We start from the raw sequence: 19,679 nt of genomic DNA, 5'->3' as shown, positions 1-19,679 counted from the left end.
CACTTGATGATCTCAAACCCACTTGATGATCTCAAACCCACTTGATGATCTCAAACCCACTTGATGATCTCAAACCCACTTGATGATCTCAAACCCACTTGATGATCTTAAACCCACTTGATGATCTCAAACCCACTTGATGATCTTAAACCCACTTGATGATCTCAAACTCACTTGATGATGTCAAACCCACTTGATGATCTCAAACCCACTTGATGATGTCAAACCCACTTGATGATGTCAAACCCACTTGATGATCTCAGGGTCGGCCTGCTTGACATGAAGCCCTTTGAAGTGGGTGACCTCGTCGATGAAGCGCCCAGCATCGTCCACGGGACAGATGGGGCGCTGGTCGCGGGTGATGATGCCGTAGCCCAGACACACCCTGAAGTCGTCCTCGCCGAAATAGGGCGCCTGGTGGACAATGCCCGTGCCAGACTCTGCCGACACGTACGAGTCGCACAGCACACGGAACGCGCCCCGAGACTTTTGCTGCAAACGGAGGAGTTCAGAATTCAAAGAGGTTAATAATTTGAATATATATTCAGAGGGCACCAATTACAATAGAAAGAAATTGGGATTGAGAAGTGGAAAAGAAAGAGCATCATCAAAAGAAAGGAGCAGTTCAATAATAAAAGGCAGAGAAAAAATAACGTTGATAAAAAAAGAAGATTAAGAGTACAAGGGACATTTGAGATATCGGATATGACATAAGGATGGTGGCAACGGCAAGATCTAAATAGCAAAAGCAAAAGATTACTATGGAAAAGAATTAACGACAAAATAAATTATTTCGGACGAAATACAGTGAGGAAATTTAGAGTGAGGAGAATAACCTAAAAATAGACTGCAACCTGTGAAAAGTGGACATTGAGTTCCGTTATGTTATAAATAAAATGACTGAGTACGCAATATGTAAAGAAGAATTGATAGTTCCTGATCAGTATTGGCGCATCCTGCAAGCATAGGCGTCAAGGGCTATTATTTGAGGACCAACATGTAAGTTTTTTAGACAAGCCAATGACTGTATTGATCATGCAGTAAAAGTTTCATACAATATGTACCGATTATAAATGATGTAATTCATTGAGACCCACCTCTTTAAAGTAGTCAAAGAGGGGCACATACTCGGTGCCCTCCAGCTGCTTGCCTGTATATCTGGCAAGCACCTCGCAGTCCTCAGCAGGGTTCTTGAAGAGCTGCACCAGGCGGTCTTCCATCAGGATGAAAACGCCCTCACACTCCTTTGTCTGTAAAAATGAAATTATACTGTAAACCTAAACTATATTGAGCCATTATAAAGATTCTTTCTACCTCATGCTACAAAATAGTTGAGAGGAAACTTAAACTTTGCAATTAACTCAAAATTACCATATATTTCAGAATAAACATGATCAAATCAAATGCCAGCGATCCGCCTTTCGGATGGAAGTGAGGGTGATAGTTTGAATCATAAACACATAAATGCCACAAGACCTTCCTTGTGCATAAAAGTGGCGTGCAGAAAATAGCAACCAAGCAAGCGAATCAAATACAAGATTTAAAGATACTGCAACATTGAGTGATGACAGATCTCAGAAAGCACTTGCTATATCATGCATAAACATTCCTGAACCCATATATATATTGTTAACAAACGCTGCTAAATTAGCCAAAGTGTAAAGATTACTTCAATATTTCTTTTAAACATCAAAAGCCAAGCAATACCTTTCCGCGGACTTTGACATATTTCATGTCAGGGTTGACACAGAGGGCAATATTTGAAGGCAGCGTCCAGGGCGTGGTAGTCCAAGCAACCAGAGCAGCTCCACCGCTGCCAACTTCACATGCAGTGTCCAACACTGGGAACTGCACCACCACTGCAACATGCGTAATATTGTTAGCTGACCATACTAAACTCGGTGATGTGGCACAATTTATTGAAATGTTCCCACCACTGCAACATGCGTAATATTGTTAGCTGACCATACTAAAATCTGTGATGCAACACAACTTATTGAAATGTTCCCACCACTGCAGCATGCATAACATTGTCAGCTGGCCATACTAAACTCGGTGATGTGGCACAATTTATTGAAATGTTCCCACCACTGCAACATGCATAACATTGTCAGCTGGCCATACTAAAATCGGTGATGTGACACAATTTAATAAAAAGTACGAGTATGATATGACAATATTTAGAAACGCTGAAAACGAATAAGGCAAAAACTCTGGAGTTGACATGCAGAATATGGGCTGTATGGTTTAATGTGTAACAAAATTACAAGTACATAATATAGTGAAACAAGAACGACGGTAAAGCAAAATTATTCAACAATCAAAGCTCACACCCTTTCATTTGTAGTGTATTTATAGTATCCCGGACCTTAAGGGCCCAAACTGAGCATGGAAGGATCGCTGTCGTATGCACCCAGCATGTGTAGCAGAACAGTAGTGAACAATGTCATGTTTAATAAAGGATGAAAACTATCTTCGTAAGCAACTACAGACCACTAGGGTCCTGAGTGTCCTTGTAGTTTTGGCCAGCCTCGAAGTTGGAGAGGGGAGTGGAGCAGGCAGTTGAGAAGGGCATGACTTTAACGCCGCGGTATACAAGGCCTTTGGCGTAGAGCTGAGAGAATATCCACCAGATACTCTCCATGTACCAGGGGTACAGAGTCTTGTAGTCATTGCGGAAATCTGGAGTAGTGAGGAACATGATAATTTCACACATTTAAGTTAGTTAGTTCAGTGGTCATAACTGATGGCGCTTTTTCATACATTTGAATACAAATATATTGTAGGAGCGTAAGTGATCACATGAATTGAAGAGCTGGGACCTCTAACATTAACATACAAGTTGTTTCAATCCAAGGAATGAGCAAGCTGATACTCTTATAGAGGAAACACTAGCAATAGCAAGCAATAATGGTTTTGACAAATGCAATTTATTAGAAAAATTTGAATGCAGCTTAAATTAAAATGTTTCATTATAGCAAAATGATGAATTTCCCATTTTCAACTCATATACTGGGATGCAAATGAAAAACAAAATCAACCCCAGTGAATCTGGGATGAAAAATAAAATTTAAAATTATTGAACTCCTCGTGACTAGGATTCCATGAAAAATTTAATAGTTAACTCGTTCCAAATTAAACATTTTCTCCACAAATCCCTCGAAAATTATGTTTCAAAAACTTATGGATGAACAATGAAGTAAGCCTTTTAAAACTTACCAATCCAGCGTCCAAATCTTGTGATAATTTTTTCCCAGTCTTCAGCATAACGCATGACAATGCCACGGCACAGGGCATTATACTTGGCTATTCCCATGGCAGCCACGTCCTCAGGGCCCTTGATGTTGTGGGTCTTGTCAATCTCGTACTCCTGCGGTCATAAGAAATTGAAAATATTGACTTGTTCTTGAACTATTGTCATCAATTTTGGGAAATTTATTGAGAAGGAAATAGCTATTTGAAAGTTGCTAGCTCATTAATATCTTTGAATTTTAAACACTTATTTGAAACAAGCAGCTATACTGCTTAGAATGACAAATGTGAATAAAATATAGTACATCATATATATAAATATTTAATTAGTATCTAATTGACTCACTTGCTTGGATTGCAGATGCAAATTTATATGTTATTTAAAAATGTTAAAGATTTGTCATTTACCCAAATAATAAGAGATTTGTCTGTGAAGGTTCCAACCTTATCTACTCACCACAGGAAGCCCGTGAGTATCCCAGCCAAATCTGCGCTCAACATGATGGCCTGTCTGGTGGGCATAGCGTGTCACCACGTCCTTGATGGTCCCAGCAAGAATATGCCCATAGTGAGGCAAACCAGTGGCAAATGGTGGTCCATCATAGAATGTGAACCTGAAAAATATAATTTTATTCTACTATCATGATTATAAGAAGTAGACAGAATTAAAAATACAGGTTAAATAGCCTTCAGAGGTACATTGAGACTGCAGCAGTCATTAGTACAGAGGCCAGTTTAGGGAAAAGCTTGTCTTCCAGAAGTCAAGTTTGTATACTTGCAATTATCAGATTATAAAAGTTTGTTTAAACATCATAATAGTTTACAAAATTGATATCTGTACATAGCAGATTAATTTTAAGTTTAAAAAAATGAATCATTCATAAATCTTTTCATAACTAATTAATTTCACAAAAAAATATCAGCATAAAAACAATTGCTTATATTAATATGTAGAGTATTTTTGAAATGGCCACTCATCCAAAAAATAAAAAAAAAGGAAAAAAAAACTCACTTGGGCTTGTCTTTGCTTTGCTTCAGGCAGTTGTGAAAAACATCAATTTCTTTCCACAATTTCAGTACTTTTTCCTCTTCTCCTGGAAAGGATATTTGGTCTACATCAGGAATTGGAGCTAGTCTGTCTTCCTGTTTGGCCATTGCTGCCAAAATCACTAGCTATTTCTGAAATAAATAAAATAGAACAACAAAGATATTAATCAGAATTAAATAATGCAGGCAATTGATCGCATGCATTGATGGCTGCAGAGAGAAACTGTGGCACATGCAAGGATAATCTCCACCTGAACGGCCATGAACTCAACCTTACTGAATATTATGAGTGACATTTAAAAAATTTACCCCCTGCAGTACAATGAATGTGAGAACCAACAATATTTTTTGTGAGCTACAAATAAAAAAATGTGAGCATGAAATTTTGCAAGCTTTCATTTTTGAGGTTAAAAGATTATGCAATTCAGACTAGATTTTCACAATGGTAAAAGATGGAAAACGAAGGCAAAATTTATATCAATGAATTGAAAAATGGTCAACTTCCAGAGTGCTCAAGAAGATTGAAGCAAATAAAGAAATAATTAGTGTAAATTGTTTTACTAGCCATGTTAACTGACTCATTACTATAGTGAGATCTTTTGCTGTCAGATCAAGTAGAACTGAGGTCAAGTAGATACCTATTGCGGTACTTCTTTAGATTAAGTGCATCCAAAGAAGGGTGTTTAATTTAATTATATGTTTTTTGGGGTGTAGATTAAGAATCTGAAATCCATTTTTGGCAGTACCAATTTTTTTCCAATGTTTTATATATTTTCTATAGAAAACAACAATGGGGGACCCGTGGGGAACTGGGGGTTTTAGGGGGGGGGACACGCCCAAGGCTCTAATTCGTCAAAAAAAATTGGGCAAAAATCGGCAAAAAATTGGAAAAAAAAATCGAAAATTTTTTTTTGACTGGAAATGATCTATATCGATCTGGGAATGACTGTAAACAGTAAACCTATGTAAAACCCAAAAATCGCGCTAGGTTAGGTTAGGTTAGGTTAAAATTTTCTGATTTTTTCCAATTTTTTGCTGATTTTGCCAATTTTTGCCCGATTTTTTTTTGACGAATTAGAGCCTCGTGCGTGTCCCCCCCTCTAAAACCCCCGGTTCCCCACGGGTCCCCTATTGTCGTTTTCTATAGAAAATATATCTATATATAATATATAAATATATAATAATATATATAATATATAAATAAAAATCAGTTTTCCGATGCCGACCACCAAAAACGGATTCCAGATTCTTTATCTACACCCCAAAAAACATATAATTAAAAAAAAACTTTTTTTTTTATGCACTTAATCTGATGTTTTACTCCTATTGCATAGCAAAACAAATTCAACAGCGAGTGTTGAGTCCAATACCCAATGAGAAAGCCCCTAAGCAAGTCTTATAGCAGAGCCAAAAGTGCATCCTACAGAGAGCTCAAAAATGCCTCAAATGAAATGAGAAGCCATAACATTTATTATACATACTCATACAAAGGCCTATAGTGGCAAACAGAAACTTTTTTTATCAGTCAGAAGTTCCATAACAGTAACATTGTGTAAAAAGAATCATTTCAGAGGCAGATAAAAAAATTGTAGATAGTAAAAGTATGTAATTTTTCATATTTTTCACTGAAAAATTGATATAGGAACAGGTGAAATTGGCCAGATAAATAGGCATTTTTGTCCAATTCACAGGTGGCTTCTGAGTGGCTGAGTTCTGACCAATTAGAACATGTGTGTTCTGCACTGTGCACAGGCGTATTAGTCTTATACACGGCCTTACAGTTATAGGTCAGGTGGAATCTGCATTCTGGCATTCTGCCAAATTGTCCAGATTGACAAGAAAGAAAAGACATTGAATCATAAATTTGGTAAGGAAATTTTAATGAACTGGTTTAAAAAAATTCTTAGTTAACAGTTAAAAACTTATAAGTCTGTACTATGATCTTAAGCTGGCATAGCTAATAAAGCATTTTGCAATTATGATATTAATCTTTATTTTATTAAAAGGTAGGTAGCCTAGCCTGCCTGGGGCCAGGATTGTAGCTGTCTCTTATACACATCTAGATGTGTATAAGAGACAGGTACGTCATAATATGGAAATATCCTGACTTAAAAAAAATCTCACCGCTTTTCCTTGACAAAAGCAGGCACCCAGTATGTCTGGGCGTTGGCTTCGAGTAACTTCTCCTGCATGTGCTGGACCCTGATGAACCAGGAGGGCACGGCGCGGTAGATCAGAGGCGTGTCAGAGCGCCAGCAGTACGGGTAGCTGTGGTTGATGCGGTCAGCGCTGACGAGGCGACCTGCCTGACGCAGGTGTCTGCTCAGATAAACCATTAACATTAACCACTGAGGATCTACGCAAATATATCCTATGATAATCAACCATGAAGGAACATCGCTAATATTGACCGCCACCATCAATATTGCGATGGAGCACAGCATGGAAAAATAAACGAATTAAAGCCATTCGAATAACCACGTTTCCCCTTCTACTAGTCCTGAAATAGTGCCTCATACAATGACGGTATTACGAGCAGAAACAATGCATGTGCTTATTACAACACAATTAACACTAGAGAAACAACGCAGGGATGAAACGCATTAGTTTGAAAACATATTCCAATGAGAGTGAACATGTCTGTGAAACAACCTAAAAATAAAAAAAAAACGACATTACAAGAGCATAATTTTCATTACAACGACTGATACACGAGTAAAGACAAAAACAGACGTTTGCTCTATTTTCTCACCATTTATATACTTCACTATAACATGAGACCTTTCATTCATACATAATGCGGTCAACATGATGTGTAACGAAACCTAACCTAACAGATGATCTCAAACCCACTTGATGATCTTAAACCCACTTGATGATCTTTTGGTACCGTTGGATAGGTCAGAATGTCAGCTTTGAAGTGAGACTTAAACCGAAAAAGTGAATTTTACGATTTTCATCCCAGAAATTCAGGGCGTTAAGGGTTAAATATGATAATGCTGGTATCCAGGATACGGTACTTTACTGGTCTACCAATAGGACTCAAAAATGAACTTGAGGGAGAGTCTAAAAAACCCTCTGCTTTGCCACTATGAGTACATAATTACATATACCATACTTGGGAGTTGGGGGCGGCCGGGCGGGGCTTATGGGCACAACCAATCACAGCTTGAAAGCATTCCCATCAACCAATCACAGCTTGAAAGCATCCCATCAACCAATCACAGCTAGAAAGCAGATAACATTACAATTCCATTATCCAACCACAGCTGGAAAGCTGAAAGGGGCTAAAATCACAATCCTGTCAACCAATCACAGCTGGAATTCTGAAAGAGATAGGATATGTAAATAATGGACTGAAAGTGTAAAGTTCCTGGCCTTTCCAACTTTTCAGGTCCTGCTTTCCAATATGCTATGTGTACTGGTTAATTTATTATCCCTCTAGAATTCCACACTGCGGGCCCCCAGTCAATTTACCAGACTGTAGAGCATGGCACAACATAGGTCGAGGACGCCGATTTCATGCACCAAAGACGCCGAGCAGGATGCCACTGGACGCCGGTCGCCAATTTCGGTGACAGCGGGGCTGATCATGCAATCTATAGTTTATGGTCGGTCATGGCTGCCTGAGCCATAGTTTATGATCGGCCATGGACGCCAATTTAAGGTCGATGTGGCTGATGGAGAGCTTGAAAAGACGCCGATATCTCGAGCTAAAAGGCCCTACTCTACAGCCTGGTCAATTTAGAATATCAGGCATATCATCAGACATCAATCATCATCTGTTTTCAATTTCATCACACAGAGGATTCCTAAAATTGTAGGCAGAATTGATCATTTTACAGTTGGTTTTTGAAAATAGGCTAGCAGGTGAAAAAATGCCATTAGAACAAGTAAAATTGGCAAGAATGGCAATATAAAATGATTTACACTATTTTACAGGCCTTTTTGGTCAATTCAGTTCAGGGGTGGCTGGCTACTGCCCGGCCTAGTGCCTACTACTAGTACTAGTGTACTACTGTGAACTGTCTACTGGCACTGGCAGTACTGGCCACTGGGTACTGCCCACACTCAGGAATCAGGATGATGTATGTTTTCGGTGAATTTTCCCATGCATTTTCACTATTTTTAAGCTATTGCTGTGCACAGTTGGCGCAATGTAATGAAAATTGATTATCTTTGCGCACGTGTTCGTGCAATCCCGGCCATCTTTATTTTAGAAGAAATTTTCTCCAAAGTCATATGGCAACACTGAAGTTCTGAACACCGTCTGTTTACATTTCTTATGTATAACAGCCGCAGTTTACGATTACCGTACGTTCCGTATCCGACAAGGCGGACAACCGGAAGAGTCAGAAGTAACCCGGACATGTCTTACATTTTATTATTGTCAGTTCGACTCGCGTAGTCAATATACTCGCGTATGTTGTCGACTAAAATAGTAGAACTATTTTAGCTTTCTAAAGTACGGCGCACGGCGCATTTTTTTACCAACGTAGTACGGCGCACTGCGCAGGTCGTTAAAATGACAAAATAAATTCCTGCGCACCTGGCACATCTTCCTGACCATGGGCCATGGGGTACTGGTGCTAACTGCCATACTGGTCACTGACTCACTGGCTAGTGGCTTCTGCTCTGTACTGTAGCCTCTGTTTTCCACTTAAATAGCCAGGATTGAATTACTGTAAGCAGTAAGATGAAAGCCTGAGCTAGGCCAAGTTGTCACGCTACCTACTAAGCAATGTAGCTCCATGACTAACTTACTAAGGACCGCCAAGTCTTCATTCTGCCGGCAGCAGGTGCCTGCTGAGGCCTGAGTGCAGGCTTCAGAACACTCCTCACCGATACCGCAAGCCGGCAGCCGCAAGGTATTTATTAGCTTAAATAGATGTTGTAGAAAACGCCTGTCGCCTAATTCCAGACAGAAGACTAGATGGTTGTACACTTATCATGTGATGATGTGAGATTATCGGTACCAACTTTCGAGTTTCATCGTGCAATGAAAGTGTAAGTTTCATCAGCCTTCAAGCGAATCAAGCCCTTCTCCGCGCAGTCCCGTCCCGTTGGTCCGCAATTCGTCTTGGAATGGAGAGACAGGACTAGGAGGACGTGACACTGACATGAGCAATGCCGGACTGCCGGTGCACGTGTAACAACCAAAAGTGTAAATTATTATGAACTTTTCCAAAATTCTGATTCATGATAAATATAATAACTAATTTTCATAAAATGGCTAGATTTTAAACTTGAAAGAAATTTGTACACAGTTTCTTAATTTTTATTGTGACAACGAAGTTGTATCCTCAATTCTAAGTTTTCTGAGGGTTCTTCAGAATCTGCGGAATTAGGCATGACGACTGAATGAACAATTAAGCGTTTTTAAAAACTTCAATGGGATATTTATCTTTCTCCTAAAATTCTGAAAATATAAAATTTTCAACGAAGTGAAGATTACCATTTTAAAGTCTCCTTATTTGTCAATGAAAACAAAAACATTTTAAAATCTTTCATTTTATTTTCACAACAGAATAAACAAAATGCAGAGAAAAAGTTTGAATAAATTTTATATATATTATTGAATTATGGATATAATATGAGGAATATTTTGTATCATAGACTTAAAGTTTTAATGAGGCCCACAGTTGCATTACTTCCATAATTAGAATAGAATAGAAGCGTCGGCGTTGAAGAAATAGGCCCATGGCCAGGCCTGTTACAAGAAGTACAAGAATCGGCAACAGGTCATGATGGCCTGTTGCCGATTCTTGTACTTTTCGTGACTTAATTCACAAGGGATCCGGCCTTTTGAACCCGATCTTTCCATAACTGACGATTGATTGAGATAGCTGCTGGACTTGTTGCAAGGCCCGTAAGGTAGTAGGAATTTTAAGACTGAACATATGCTCCTGCATAGCTTCGTCTAGTCTGTTCTTGAAGGCGTTCATACGTTAGCATTTCTTTATATCTAACAAAGAAAATTACATAGACCAAGCTTCACGTACCGAGAAGGGATAGACCCGCAGTTAATAAAGCAAAAGATGATCGAGGTCGTGGGAGTTTTGAGAGAGATGATAAATTTGGGAATCTCATACAATGAATATGCTGCACTCTCAATCCCTACCAAGTTAAGACGAATGTTTTGGGCATCAAACGCAGGTCTTTTAGTAACCTAACAGACAAAATATATGTCCCAATTTCAAGTGCATCGTACGCCTGGTTCTGGAATATGGCAATTGTGTTAGGGATTGAGGCTAAAAACTTACAGAAAAAGCTTCCAAGGTCTTAAACCAAACTCTCAAATACCCAATTTTTACAAGGTATTGTGGGGGTGATAAGATGGGAGACTGCAAATATATCCGCTATTTAGTCCATCACCCAATTTTAAGTTTGACGAAATCTTTGACGTTGTCTCAAGCTACAACAGATATGTATTGACTAAGCATATTAACGAATTTTTCTAAGTGGGAGTCGTTTCTTCTAGGAACATTCTTATATTTTGTCAGTATCCAATGTGGGGAAAACTAGCTCGAAAAAATGTATGACAAAAGTATGTCTTGCTAATAAGGTAGCACGGAGCGTACTGTACGGGTTTTTATTTATATTCACATGAGCTCGCTGCCTTAACCGGCCCTTTATTTTGTAAAGCTTGCGTCTAATTTGATGGTGGAAGCTTCTCATTTGTTGACAAGTTGTTTCTTTAAAACAAAATATAAAATGGATGAAACAAAAGATTTTAAGAAATTACCATTTTATGTTCATTCTTTGGTTGCATTAGCAGAGAAGTATTTATCGTGCATCATGTCCAATTTTAGGGATCGGTAATAAACACAATTATAATAAGTTAAATATACAAGCACACAACGACAATCAACTCAACAATCATTGCAGTGATGACTCACATATCATAAATAAGTTTAAATAAGCGCGAAGTGACGGTTCTCTCGGCCGAATATAACTGTGAGTCGCGACTCTTATATCAACAAGTGCATTAGCTTATCCATACGCAATACATAAACCCCTTCTTCAGACCAACGAGACAAATCGCCATATGTCCAATTGGAGTCTTTAGCTAATCGCCTTGGGATGATGTAACCTGGAATTGTTGTTATGCCCTTGAATTTAAAATCATGAAAGATTGATTTTTTGCAAGCTCCAACAACAAAATAACGACGTAGGGGCAAGCTCAATGTCAAAATCCGAAGGCTCCAGACGATAATGATGGAACTCTACACCATGTTCAAAAGCTCGATGCAACGACCATGAGATCCGTGGCTCAACCAAGTAACTGAGAGATCCCCGCCAGAACAGATGGAGGTATTTACCACAACTGGGAAATCCACGTTACAACTGAGGAGCAACGGGCCACAGCTGCGAGATTCACTTCATAACTGAGAATCTCAGTGCAACAACCGAGAGATTCGCGCCACAACTGAGAATCTCAGGGCAACAACTGAGAGAGAGATCAACGCCACAACTAAGGAACAACATGTCGAAATAGCAAGATCTACCCCATAACTGAAAGATCCAAGCTACACCCGCAAGAGTCCTTCAAGTAATCTTTTACTGGAAGAGAATCTTGCTCTTGCGCGGGGCGGTCTTGAGGTCCTGCTGGGGGACTGCGGACGCGTTCTTCTGCTGTGCGGACGCACCGGAGTCTTCCTCCCACTTGAGCACCGCGTCAGAGATGGAGTCTAGCACCTTCGTCACCGATTCCAATGAGCGACTGAAAAAACAAGGTCGGTAAGTATATGAAACGAAAGTATTGAGCGGGTGAGTACAGGCGTTGAAAATTACCATCTATTAGTGCATATATGTACATATGTCATACGTGAAATAAATTTTAGGAGTGGCCTAATAGGCAGTAGTCGTTGCAAGAAACAGGCCATGGGCCTATTTCTCCAATGCCAGCACTTATATTCTATTCTATTCTATTTATCTCACGATATTTTTTTTTACGACCGTCTATGGCAATATGATTCTAATTTTTACTTGGTACAGATTTCAGTCAGCGTTACCTAATCTTCATGTCACACAATTATTGTCAAAGGATGAAGACTCTCCCAATTATCATTAGGCGCCATTTACAATCCCTTTCTTAAAATTACTGATTGTGGATTCAAAAATTATTAAGCATTTTTGTAAAGTTGAAAGTCTCACCCGCCACGAACACCTTCAAGGAGGCCGATCTCGTCCTTCTTGTCCCAAACTTTGGCGGCACCAACGGCCAGACTGCGGCCGTAGGAGGAATAGCTGGAGTAGTCGTTATCGAGGCTCTTGCCCAGCCACTGACTGATGACGTCGAACAGCAGCAGACCGAGGATGATGGCGCCGGTGACGAGCCCGATAGTCTTGAAGTCGATGGACTTGATGAGGGACGGTAAGTCGTACCCTACGGTACGCAGAGCTGAGTCCACGTTGGTCATGATGTTGTCCGCCTGGTGGAGGGCTGCTGAGGCTGGCATGTCGGAAGATGTTGGATGTTGCGACCACAGAACTGAAAGAAAGTGTGATTGACTGAGTACTCAAATAGCGCTATGGGAATATCGAGTTTTGGCCGGCTAAAATAAAAGTTTCACGATTTACAAAAATCTGTTCTTTGGTGAAAAATTTACAGCCTATAAAGTGACTGTCGATGGAAATATATTCGATTTTGTTAGAGGAAGAAGATATTGGATTCGAAACAAGCCAGCGTTTGCTCCACGATGCCAATTAAAGAATGCAGTAGAATAGATTGTTATTGTAAACATGCAAGTCATGAAACACCGAAATGGGATGATTTTTTCAAAATTTCAAAGGAAGTTAAATTTTTCACTCTTCACGTCGCTTATTCAAATATCAGAATGTTGACGTTTGGACATGAATAAGAATGCAATTATTATTTTTAAGGCTCTACCTATATTGGCACTTCTCAATGCCTCAACATCTTACACAAAGCATTTTTAACCTTTTTACTTCTTCACTGCTGCAATTATCACGCATAGAAAATATAATAAATTTATATATAATAAAAGTTTGTAAAATAATAGGATGTGCTTCTAAATATTCTAATTTACAAACTCAATTTTCAGCTGAATCCGGTAAAATTACGTTATACTTATTTAGTGCTCACACTATTGGCGAAAAATGAATTATATCTAGTTATTAATATGAATTATATCTAGTTCCATTTTAAAACAGTTTCAATGGTATTCAAGAATTGATATCGAATTCTTAAAGTAGAGTCTCAGGCAACACACAATTTGTATTTTCTGTTATGTTGACTCAACTATATAGCCAAAGAAATCTCACTGCTACGGCTTTAATTGATAAAAATGAATATAATTTTGCCTTTTTGATAGCAGAAAGGATTAATAGTTTATTAAATCAATTCAAGGTATGGATTAATTATGATTTATATAATAGGAGTAAATTCTTTATACGAAGATCTAAGTTTGTCGCATGCTAAGCGCCACGTGTGCGCGGCATCCCTGCTTACCTGAGTTAACCTTCGTCGTCGGAGTTGAGAGAAGCACTGCGGTGAGAGGGCAACTCTCCCGCTTATATAGTCCCGCGCTCCCACGCCACAGGAAACGTCGCGGGGGTAACCACTTTTCGAACAATAAAGTTGGCTTCATCTCCCGCCGAGAGTGAAAGGCGGACTTGAAAAGTGCGGCTGGATTACGTGAGCAATTCATTGTGACATGCGCATTGATTGAGTGCGACGTGCGCGCAAGTCATTAGAGACGTCTCATTGGACCGAGTTATTAAACTCGCGTCTCTAATGAAACGTAAAGAAGTGAGCACAATGACCTTCAACGGGCGGGGTTCCAATGCCAAGCATTGAAATGTCGCACATCGGCTGTGAAAAAAGGCATAACAGATGCCATAATTACAATAGCTGCTGCGATCACTGATCTTTTTAAGATGATTACAATTAGTTGCTGATCGCACTGATCGGATGACCTTGTCGCACAAACGGAACCGCTCGCCCAGGAAACTTTCTCGGGATCAGGCGGGGTTGACCTCAGGTAATACCGAGCATCTTCCCTCACCCTGTAGAAGTGACTCATGTCCTTCCGGCCCGGGCGGCTTTCTGAAATTTAATTAATTATTTGACCTTGGCTTCCATTATTTAATTACCCTCAAGGACAAACTACAGGAACACTTACTGGAAAGAACTATTTGTACAGAAAACAATGAAAAGGAGTGAAAACATACATAACATAACATCGTAATGTCGGCACTGAAGAGTAGGCCTGATGTGGCCTGTCGCCGATTCTTGTACTTTTCGTGACTTGTTTACAGAAAAACCACTCGAAGTTATTAGTAAATTGCGAGAAGCTTCACTAAAACTAAATTCTGACCGGTAGGACTGTGTCAAGGAATTTTATCACAACATCCAATCAACACACATCCAATCAACACACATCCAATCAACACACATCCAATCAACACACATTCAATAAAATCACATCCAATCAACACACATCCAATCAACACACATCCAATCAACACACATCCAATCAACACACATTCAATCAACACACATCCAATCAACACACATACAATGTACACTCCGTATCACTCGATATCGAGACTGTTATGCAGTTTGCTGATTAAAAAAAATCGCTCAAAAACGACGGAACATATTACATACAAAAAAAGATAAAATTATATTAAAATTTAGTACGAACTATTGATGTTGCAATAACAAAGAAATAAATCAGAGACCGCTGCGACGAGCACCTAAAATGTGATCGTTAAACAAATAGAAATTCTGCAACATATGAAATTCTTGACAATGTTGCAACTGATGAGAGCGTAGACCGAGACTGTAAAGCATGTGTGGCAAGACGATCATAACTCGCTCGTTAGAATCCATCACTTTATTCGATGTGCTTCACTTCACATAATTTTCCATGGGAGAAGACAGCACATGCTTCGTTAATAACTGTTCTGTTGGTGTTGCATCATACGCATTTGTTCTTACGCACACTCAGAGGAATGTGTGAGACTGTGTCCAAATAGCGATGAACGTATTGTCATCTGTGCGGGCCATCTTTTCCCAGTGTGAACCAGCATAAAGGGCATATCAGTGCTCGTGCCGCGGTAAAATAGTGTGTCGTTATTTGGACAACGTGACCCATTTATTTTATGAGTGTAGGCCTAAATGCATAGGTGGGCAGTAGCGAGCTACATGTAGCGGCCGTTACTATATATAGCGGCCGCTACATTTTCAGTAGCGGTAGCGACGCTACATTTAAGCAATTGTAGCGGTAGCGGTAGCGCCCGCTAAATTTAGAGCATGTAGCGGTAGCTGTAGCGGCCGCAACATTTCAGAGTAGCGCTGCCCAGCTCTGCCTAAATGTTTCCAGTCTATTCCGAATAAGAGTAAACTCTTTCAAACTTCAAATTTGTTCATGAAACATAACAGAAATAAGAATATATTCAGCCTTTGTAAGAGGCGAGACAAAATATGTCACTGAGGCTCGACTTTCACTCATTGCGTCGGCAAATTTATATTTTTATGCGTAAAAATATTATTAATATTACATTTTTTATCATTATTTTCAACCTTTAGGAAGATGAACTCAGCAAAAACTTTGGCATGAGTTTTATTGCATGCAAATTTGATAATTTTTCCATCCATGAAGTTTACAGTCTCGACTGAAGGTATGACTTCACTGAAATGACGTCATCGTCGTCCCTGTTATGTCGACACTGAAATTATCTCATAATTTTCATCAAGCCATCCAAACTTGATGCTGATTATGGTGAATATGTCGTAAATAATCTGGTGTATCTCTGTTTCTTAAAAAATAAATGTAATTGACTATTTTTTGAGGCTAAATTGAATTGGAATGGAAAATATGGTCCATTACAGTTCGATGTGGCTCTAGACGAAAGCAGCATTCAACTCGGTAGTGATACTGTTGAAATTTATATTCCTATGTCAGAAAGCACACGATTAATGTTTCGAAATGAATCATGAAGAGAATGAATTCCTCATATTAATTATGAATTCCTTATAATTATATGAATTATGAAGAGAATTCCTCATATTATTCAAGCAGACGTGACGTTAGACGAACGCACGCCGCCTGCCTTGACATTCCAGCGCCTTGACGGACGAGAGTGAAAGCGCTACCGCAGCCTGGGCGCGTCTGTCCCGTGATGCTCGGTGGGACAGACGCGGTCTGGGCAACGGGTCTGGGCAGCGGGTCCGGTATATCACTCACGCATATAGTACGACAGTGTGATGAAAGCTTGCATTATATATCATTCATGTATATTACACAGCACTGTGATGTATGGTGCACTCTCTTCCACCCTCTATGCTATTCAATTATAATTCACAGCAGTGAATTGTGTCTGACGTATTGTGTATTATCCTGTATGTCACTCATGTATATTACAAAACAGCATGCGCCCAAAGATGCAGAAATTTGCATAGGCGCAGCAGCATCCCGATTATTTGGTTCGGACGGTTAGAGAAGATCACTTTGAATAATTCTTTTGTAATGAAAAATGCGTTTTATTGTTTAAAAGTTCACACAATAATGAGAAATGCAGCGCTACAAAGATAACTATGCTTGTTTGCGTACATGGATTATTGACCAGTAAATGTTGTTCTGTTATCGTGAAAATGCCTTCCTTCTCGTCCAGCCCGCACTAAACGAACAATATCGAATGTCGTACATTTTGTGTCTTTGTACCTTTGTACATTCCAATATTAAACTTAGGTGGATACAATTCAGAGGAACCGTGTTGTGAAAAACGTAGTGGTCGCATCAAGTCACCGTTATTAATTGTTGCACAATACGCACAAAAACTTTTCTTTTCTGTATTGGTAACGATTTTTACCTCTGTTATCGAGGAGACGGAAGCTAAAAATCGCGGTGGTGAAAGGATGAAGCCAAGCGAGAACTTGGCAGGCTTTGGAAGAGCTCGAAACGATCGGAGCTTTGTCGGTCTATACGCTGCGACACTTCCGCGCTCCTTGCTATGTACGATCAAAGTCACCTTCACGTAGGAATTTAATTTTGTACTTTAACCCTTCGTTTCTATGACGATAACTCTTTTTCTTCACGCCATGAGAAAATAATTTTATGCAATTCGCTCAAGAACACCCTTCGTCTTTATGACGATAACTCTTTTTTTCACGCCTTGAGAAAATAAATGCACGCCATTCACGCAATGACGATAACTCATTAATTTTCAAAACATTAAATACACAGGAAAAGATCGTGTTTCCAGCCATTAGATAAGAGCATATACAAATAGCCTTGAGTATCGTGTGTGTTTCGTTGACAATTGGTGAAGAGTTTTCCTTTTAAATGTAACTTTCGCGCTTACTTTTCCATCGTATACTATTTCTTTACACATTTTACCATTTGTAAACGCTACACGCAATTTATTCCAGTAGCAATATTGATACAACCAGCTGAGACTGAACCCTGAATCCTACAGTACTTAGTGAACCCATCAGTAGCTATTGAACCCATCAGCAGCAACTGAACCCACAAGCAGGAACATCAGTCAGATTTAGTTTAGACCTCCTCATCATCATTCGTACATTAGGTTTAATCTTTTATTCGATCGTTAAGTTCGGGAAAATCGACCGAACGCTCGGTAACAGCAAGATTTTCCTGGGGTGGACTTTAAGAGTTTGACGCCGGGGACCTGACGCGGATGGGTGGCAGATGTGTGGGTGGCAGATGTGTGGGTGGCAGATGTGTGGGGTGGCAGATGTGTGGGTGGCAGATGTGTGGGGTGGCAGATGTGTGGCGTGGCAGATGTGTGGCGTGGCAGATGTGTGTGGCGTGGCGTGACGGACGTAACAGATGTGAAGGGTATTAATATAACACGCTTAACTTCATCGGAATCAAGACATTCTAAAGTTCATGGGAGGATTTCAGGCATTTTGTAGCCAAATTGAAACTATTTCAGAGGAAAAAAAGCACACGCTCAAAGTGCTATGTGAAGTTACAGAAAACAAAACATACAAGGAGATACGCGGTATTCCATTTTAGATAAGGATACCTTCAAGGAAAGGTTTTCTGATATCATAAAGCAGTTTTAAAAAACGAAACTATTTGATGGCATCTTAATTTATTTAAAGGGCGATAACAAATTGTATATTATCGTACAACATATTTTTTATGTTTTTGTTAACACACATATAATTTTAGTTCTAGTTCTTATTTAAGTTCTTATATGTTCATGTTTGAATACTTTTTTTAAGTAATTATCTCATAATGTTTTCTTAACTACATAATTCGTAGCGAATTTTTCTATTACAAACCTGGGAATAATGTTCAATGGCGATAATACGTCGCTCGACGTAAACTAAACGTTTAAACGCTTAAACTACGTTGATCCAAACTCACATGCCTGTTGCTGTTGAGATATATAACCTACATGCTTACCATTCAGCCATGGTTGAATTAATACATATGTATTGATTCAACCATGCATTCAGCGTTGTGGACCTTTTCTTGTGATGCCTTCTTCAGTTGAAATAATCAGTATGTGTGCGGAGGTTCGGTAATGTCAAATAAACAGACATACAAAGATAACAGGAAAAGAAAGAGACCAAGAGATCTCAAGCCGAAGTAACTGTTTTACCTACGCTACCGACGTGAACGCTAAAGGAGAAATTTTAGCAATTTATTGACATTAATTGCTTCTACATAATTAGTATTTATTTACTCAACGAATCAAAGTTGGTGTAAATGAAAAGTTTTATTCAACGAATTTATTGTTGATCATGTTGATTTGAAGTTACCTAAGTGGTTAGTCAACATCAAGTAAAATTACTTTTAATAACTCCATTTGAAATTTATCTCACTTTTAGGTTTCTGTGAATTTCTCTTTACTTCACGTGCTAATATGCGTAGTAAAAGCACGCAGTTTTTTGTGACAAGTTTCTAAGTGTTCGTGTTGTACTCTTGCATAGAACCCTATCGTTTCCTTGTAGGCATTGACATTCATGAATGTTTAGTTTCAGGGTCATTAGGTGTGACGAGAACGACAGGTGCAAGCACCTGACTAAACTATCGGTCCAGTTGCCAACGTTACCGTCTGCGCCAGGTGCTATTAGGCAGTATTAGCTTTACATTCGATGTAACTTATATTCGTTATGTAAGCCACCCTGAACATAAAAGTTTTACCCCTTTTCCTGCGGAACATCAGGGATGAAATTAAATGGGCGGTGTGGTGGATGAGTTATTTGGGAGCCTCGCCCTGCCTTGTTTGTAACGACCGCGCCTCTCGTGTTGTTCTCTTTACATGTGTAACAAAGCGTATCCTGCATCTGATGCCTGACTTGCGACTCCCGTTTAAGTTACTGGCTGGCCGCTCGCTAGATGGCGCTGACAGCGTTTCCGAAATCTTAGGAT

The 19,679-nt window shown here is 39.3% G+C and overlaps 2 protein-coding genes across 2 annotated transcripts in view; both read right to left on the bottom strand.

The window, feature by feature from the left end:
- LOC108675960 (isoleucine--tRNA ligase, cytoplasmic) overlaps window positions 1-9,088 on the bottom strand; it is a 13,267-nt gene extending 4,179 nt beyond the window's left edge. The window contains exons 1-8 of the mRNA XM_018164019.2: window positions 9,064-9,088; window positions 4,265-4,431; window positions 3,710-3,866; window positions 3,220-3,370; window positions 2,494-2,682; window positions 1,708-1,859; window positions 1,098-1,250; window positions 251-492 (exon numbers count right to left, since the gene is read on the bottom strand). Of these exons, the coding sequence (XP_018019508.1) occupies window positions 251-492; window positions 1,098-1,250; window positions 1,708-1,859; window positions 2,494-2,682; window positions 3,220-3,370; window positions 3,710-3,866; window positions 4,265-4,407 (1,187 nt within the window). The 5' untranslated portion in view covers window positions 4,408-4,431; window positions 9,064-9,088. The remainder of the gene's footprint in view (window positions 1-250; window positions 493-1,097; window positions 1,251-1,707; window positions 1,860-2,493; window positions 2,683-3,219; window positions 3,371-3,709; window positions 3,867-4,264; window positions 4,432-9,063) is intronic.
- Window positions 9,089-10,982: 1,894 nt separating this feature from the next.
- LOC108675968 lies at window positions 10,983-13,802 on the bottom strand. The gene is made up of 3 exons (XM_018164024.2): window positions 13,775-13,802; window positions 12,457-12,793; window positions 10,983-12,022 (listed from the first exon to the last, which is right to left on the bottom strand). Exons 2-3 carry the CDS (start codon window positions 12,759-12,761, stop codon window positions 11,860-11,862), a joined length of 468 nt encoding a protein of 155 aa, XP_018019513.1. The 5' UTR covers window positions 12,762-12,793; window positions 13,775-13,802; the 3' UTR covers window positions 10,983-11,859.
- Window positions 13,803-19,679: the final 5,877 nt, after the last annotated feature.

The sequence above is a fragment of the Hyalella azteca genome, unplaced genomic scaffold (genome assembly GCF_000764305.2).
Source record: "Hyalella azteca isolate HAZT.00-mixed unplaced genomic scaffold, Hazt_2.0.2 contig8701, whole genome shotgun sequence".
Classification (NCBI taxonomy): domain Eukaryota; kingdom Metazoa; phylum Arthropoda; class Malacostraca; order Amphipoda; family Hyalellidae; genus Hyalella; species Hyalella azteca.
The sequence above is the reverse complement of the archived record's forward strand: the minus strand, read 5'-3'. Positions and strand labels throughout refer to the sequence as shown.

What these genes read in the sequence shown, in the direction of transcription:
- LOC108675968 (XM_018164024.2), bottom strand. Translation starts at nt 12,761, where the DNA reads ATGCCAGCCTCAGCAGCCCTCCACCAGGCGGACAACATCATGACCAAC. An exon ending in CTTGAAGGTGTTCGTGGCGG is followed by an intron (nt 12,023 to 12,456) that starts GTGAGACTTTCA and finishes TTGTTTTTTCAG; the next exon opens with TCGCTCATTGGAATCGGTGA.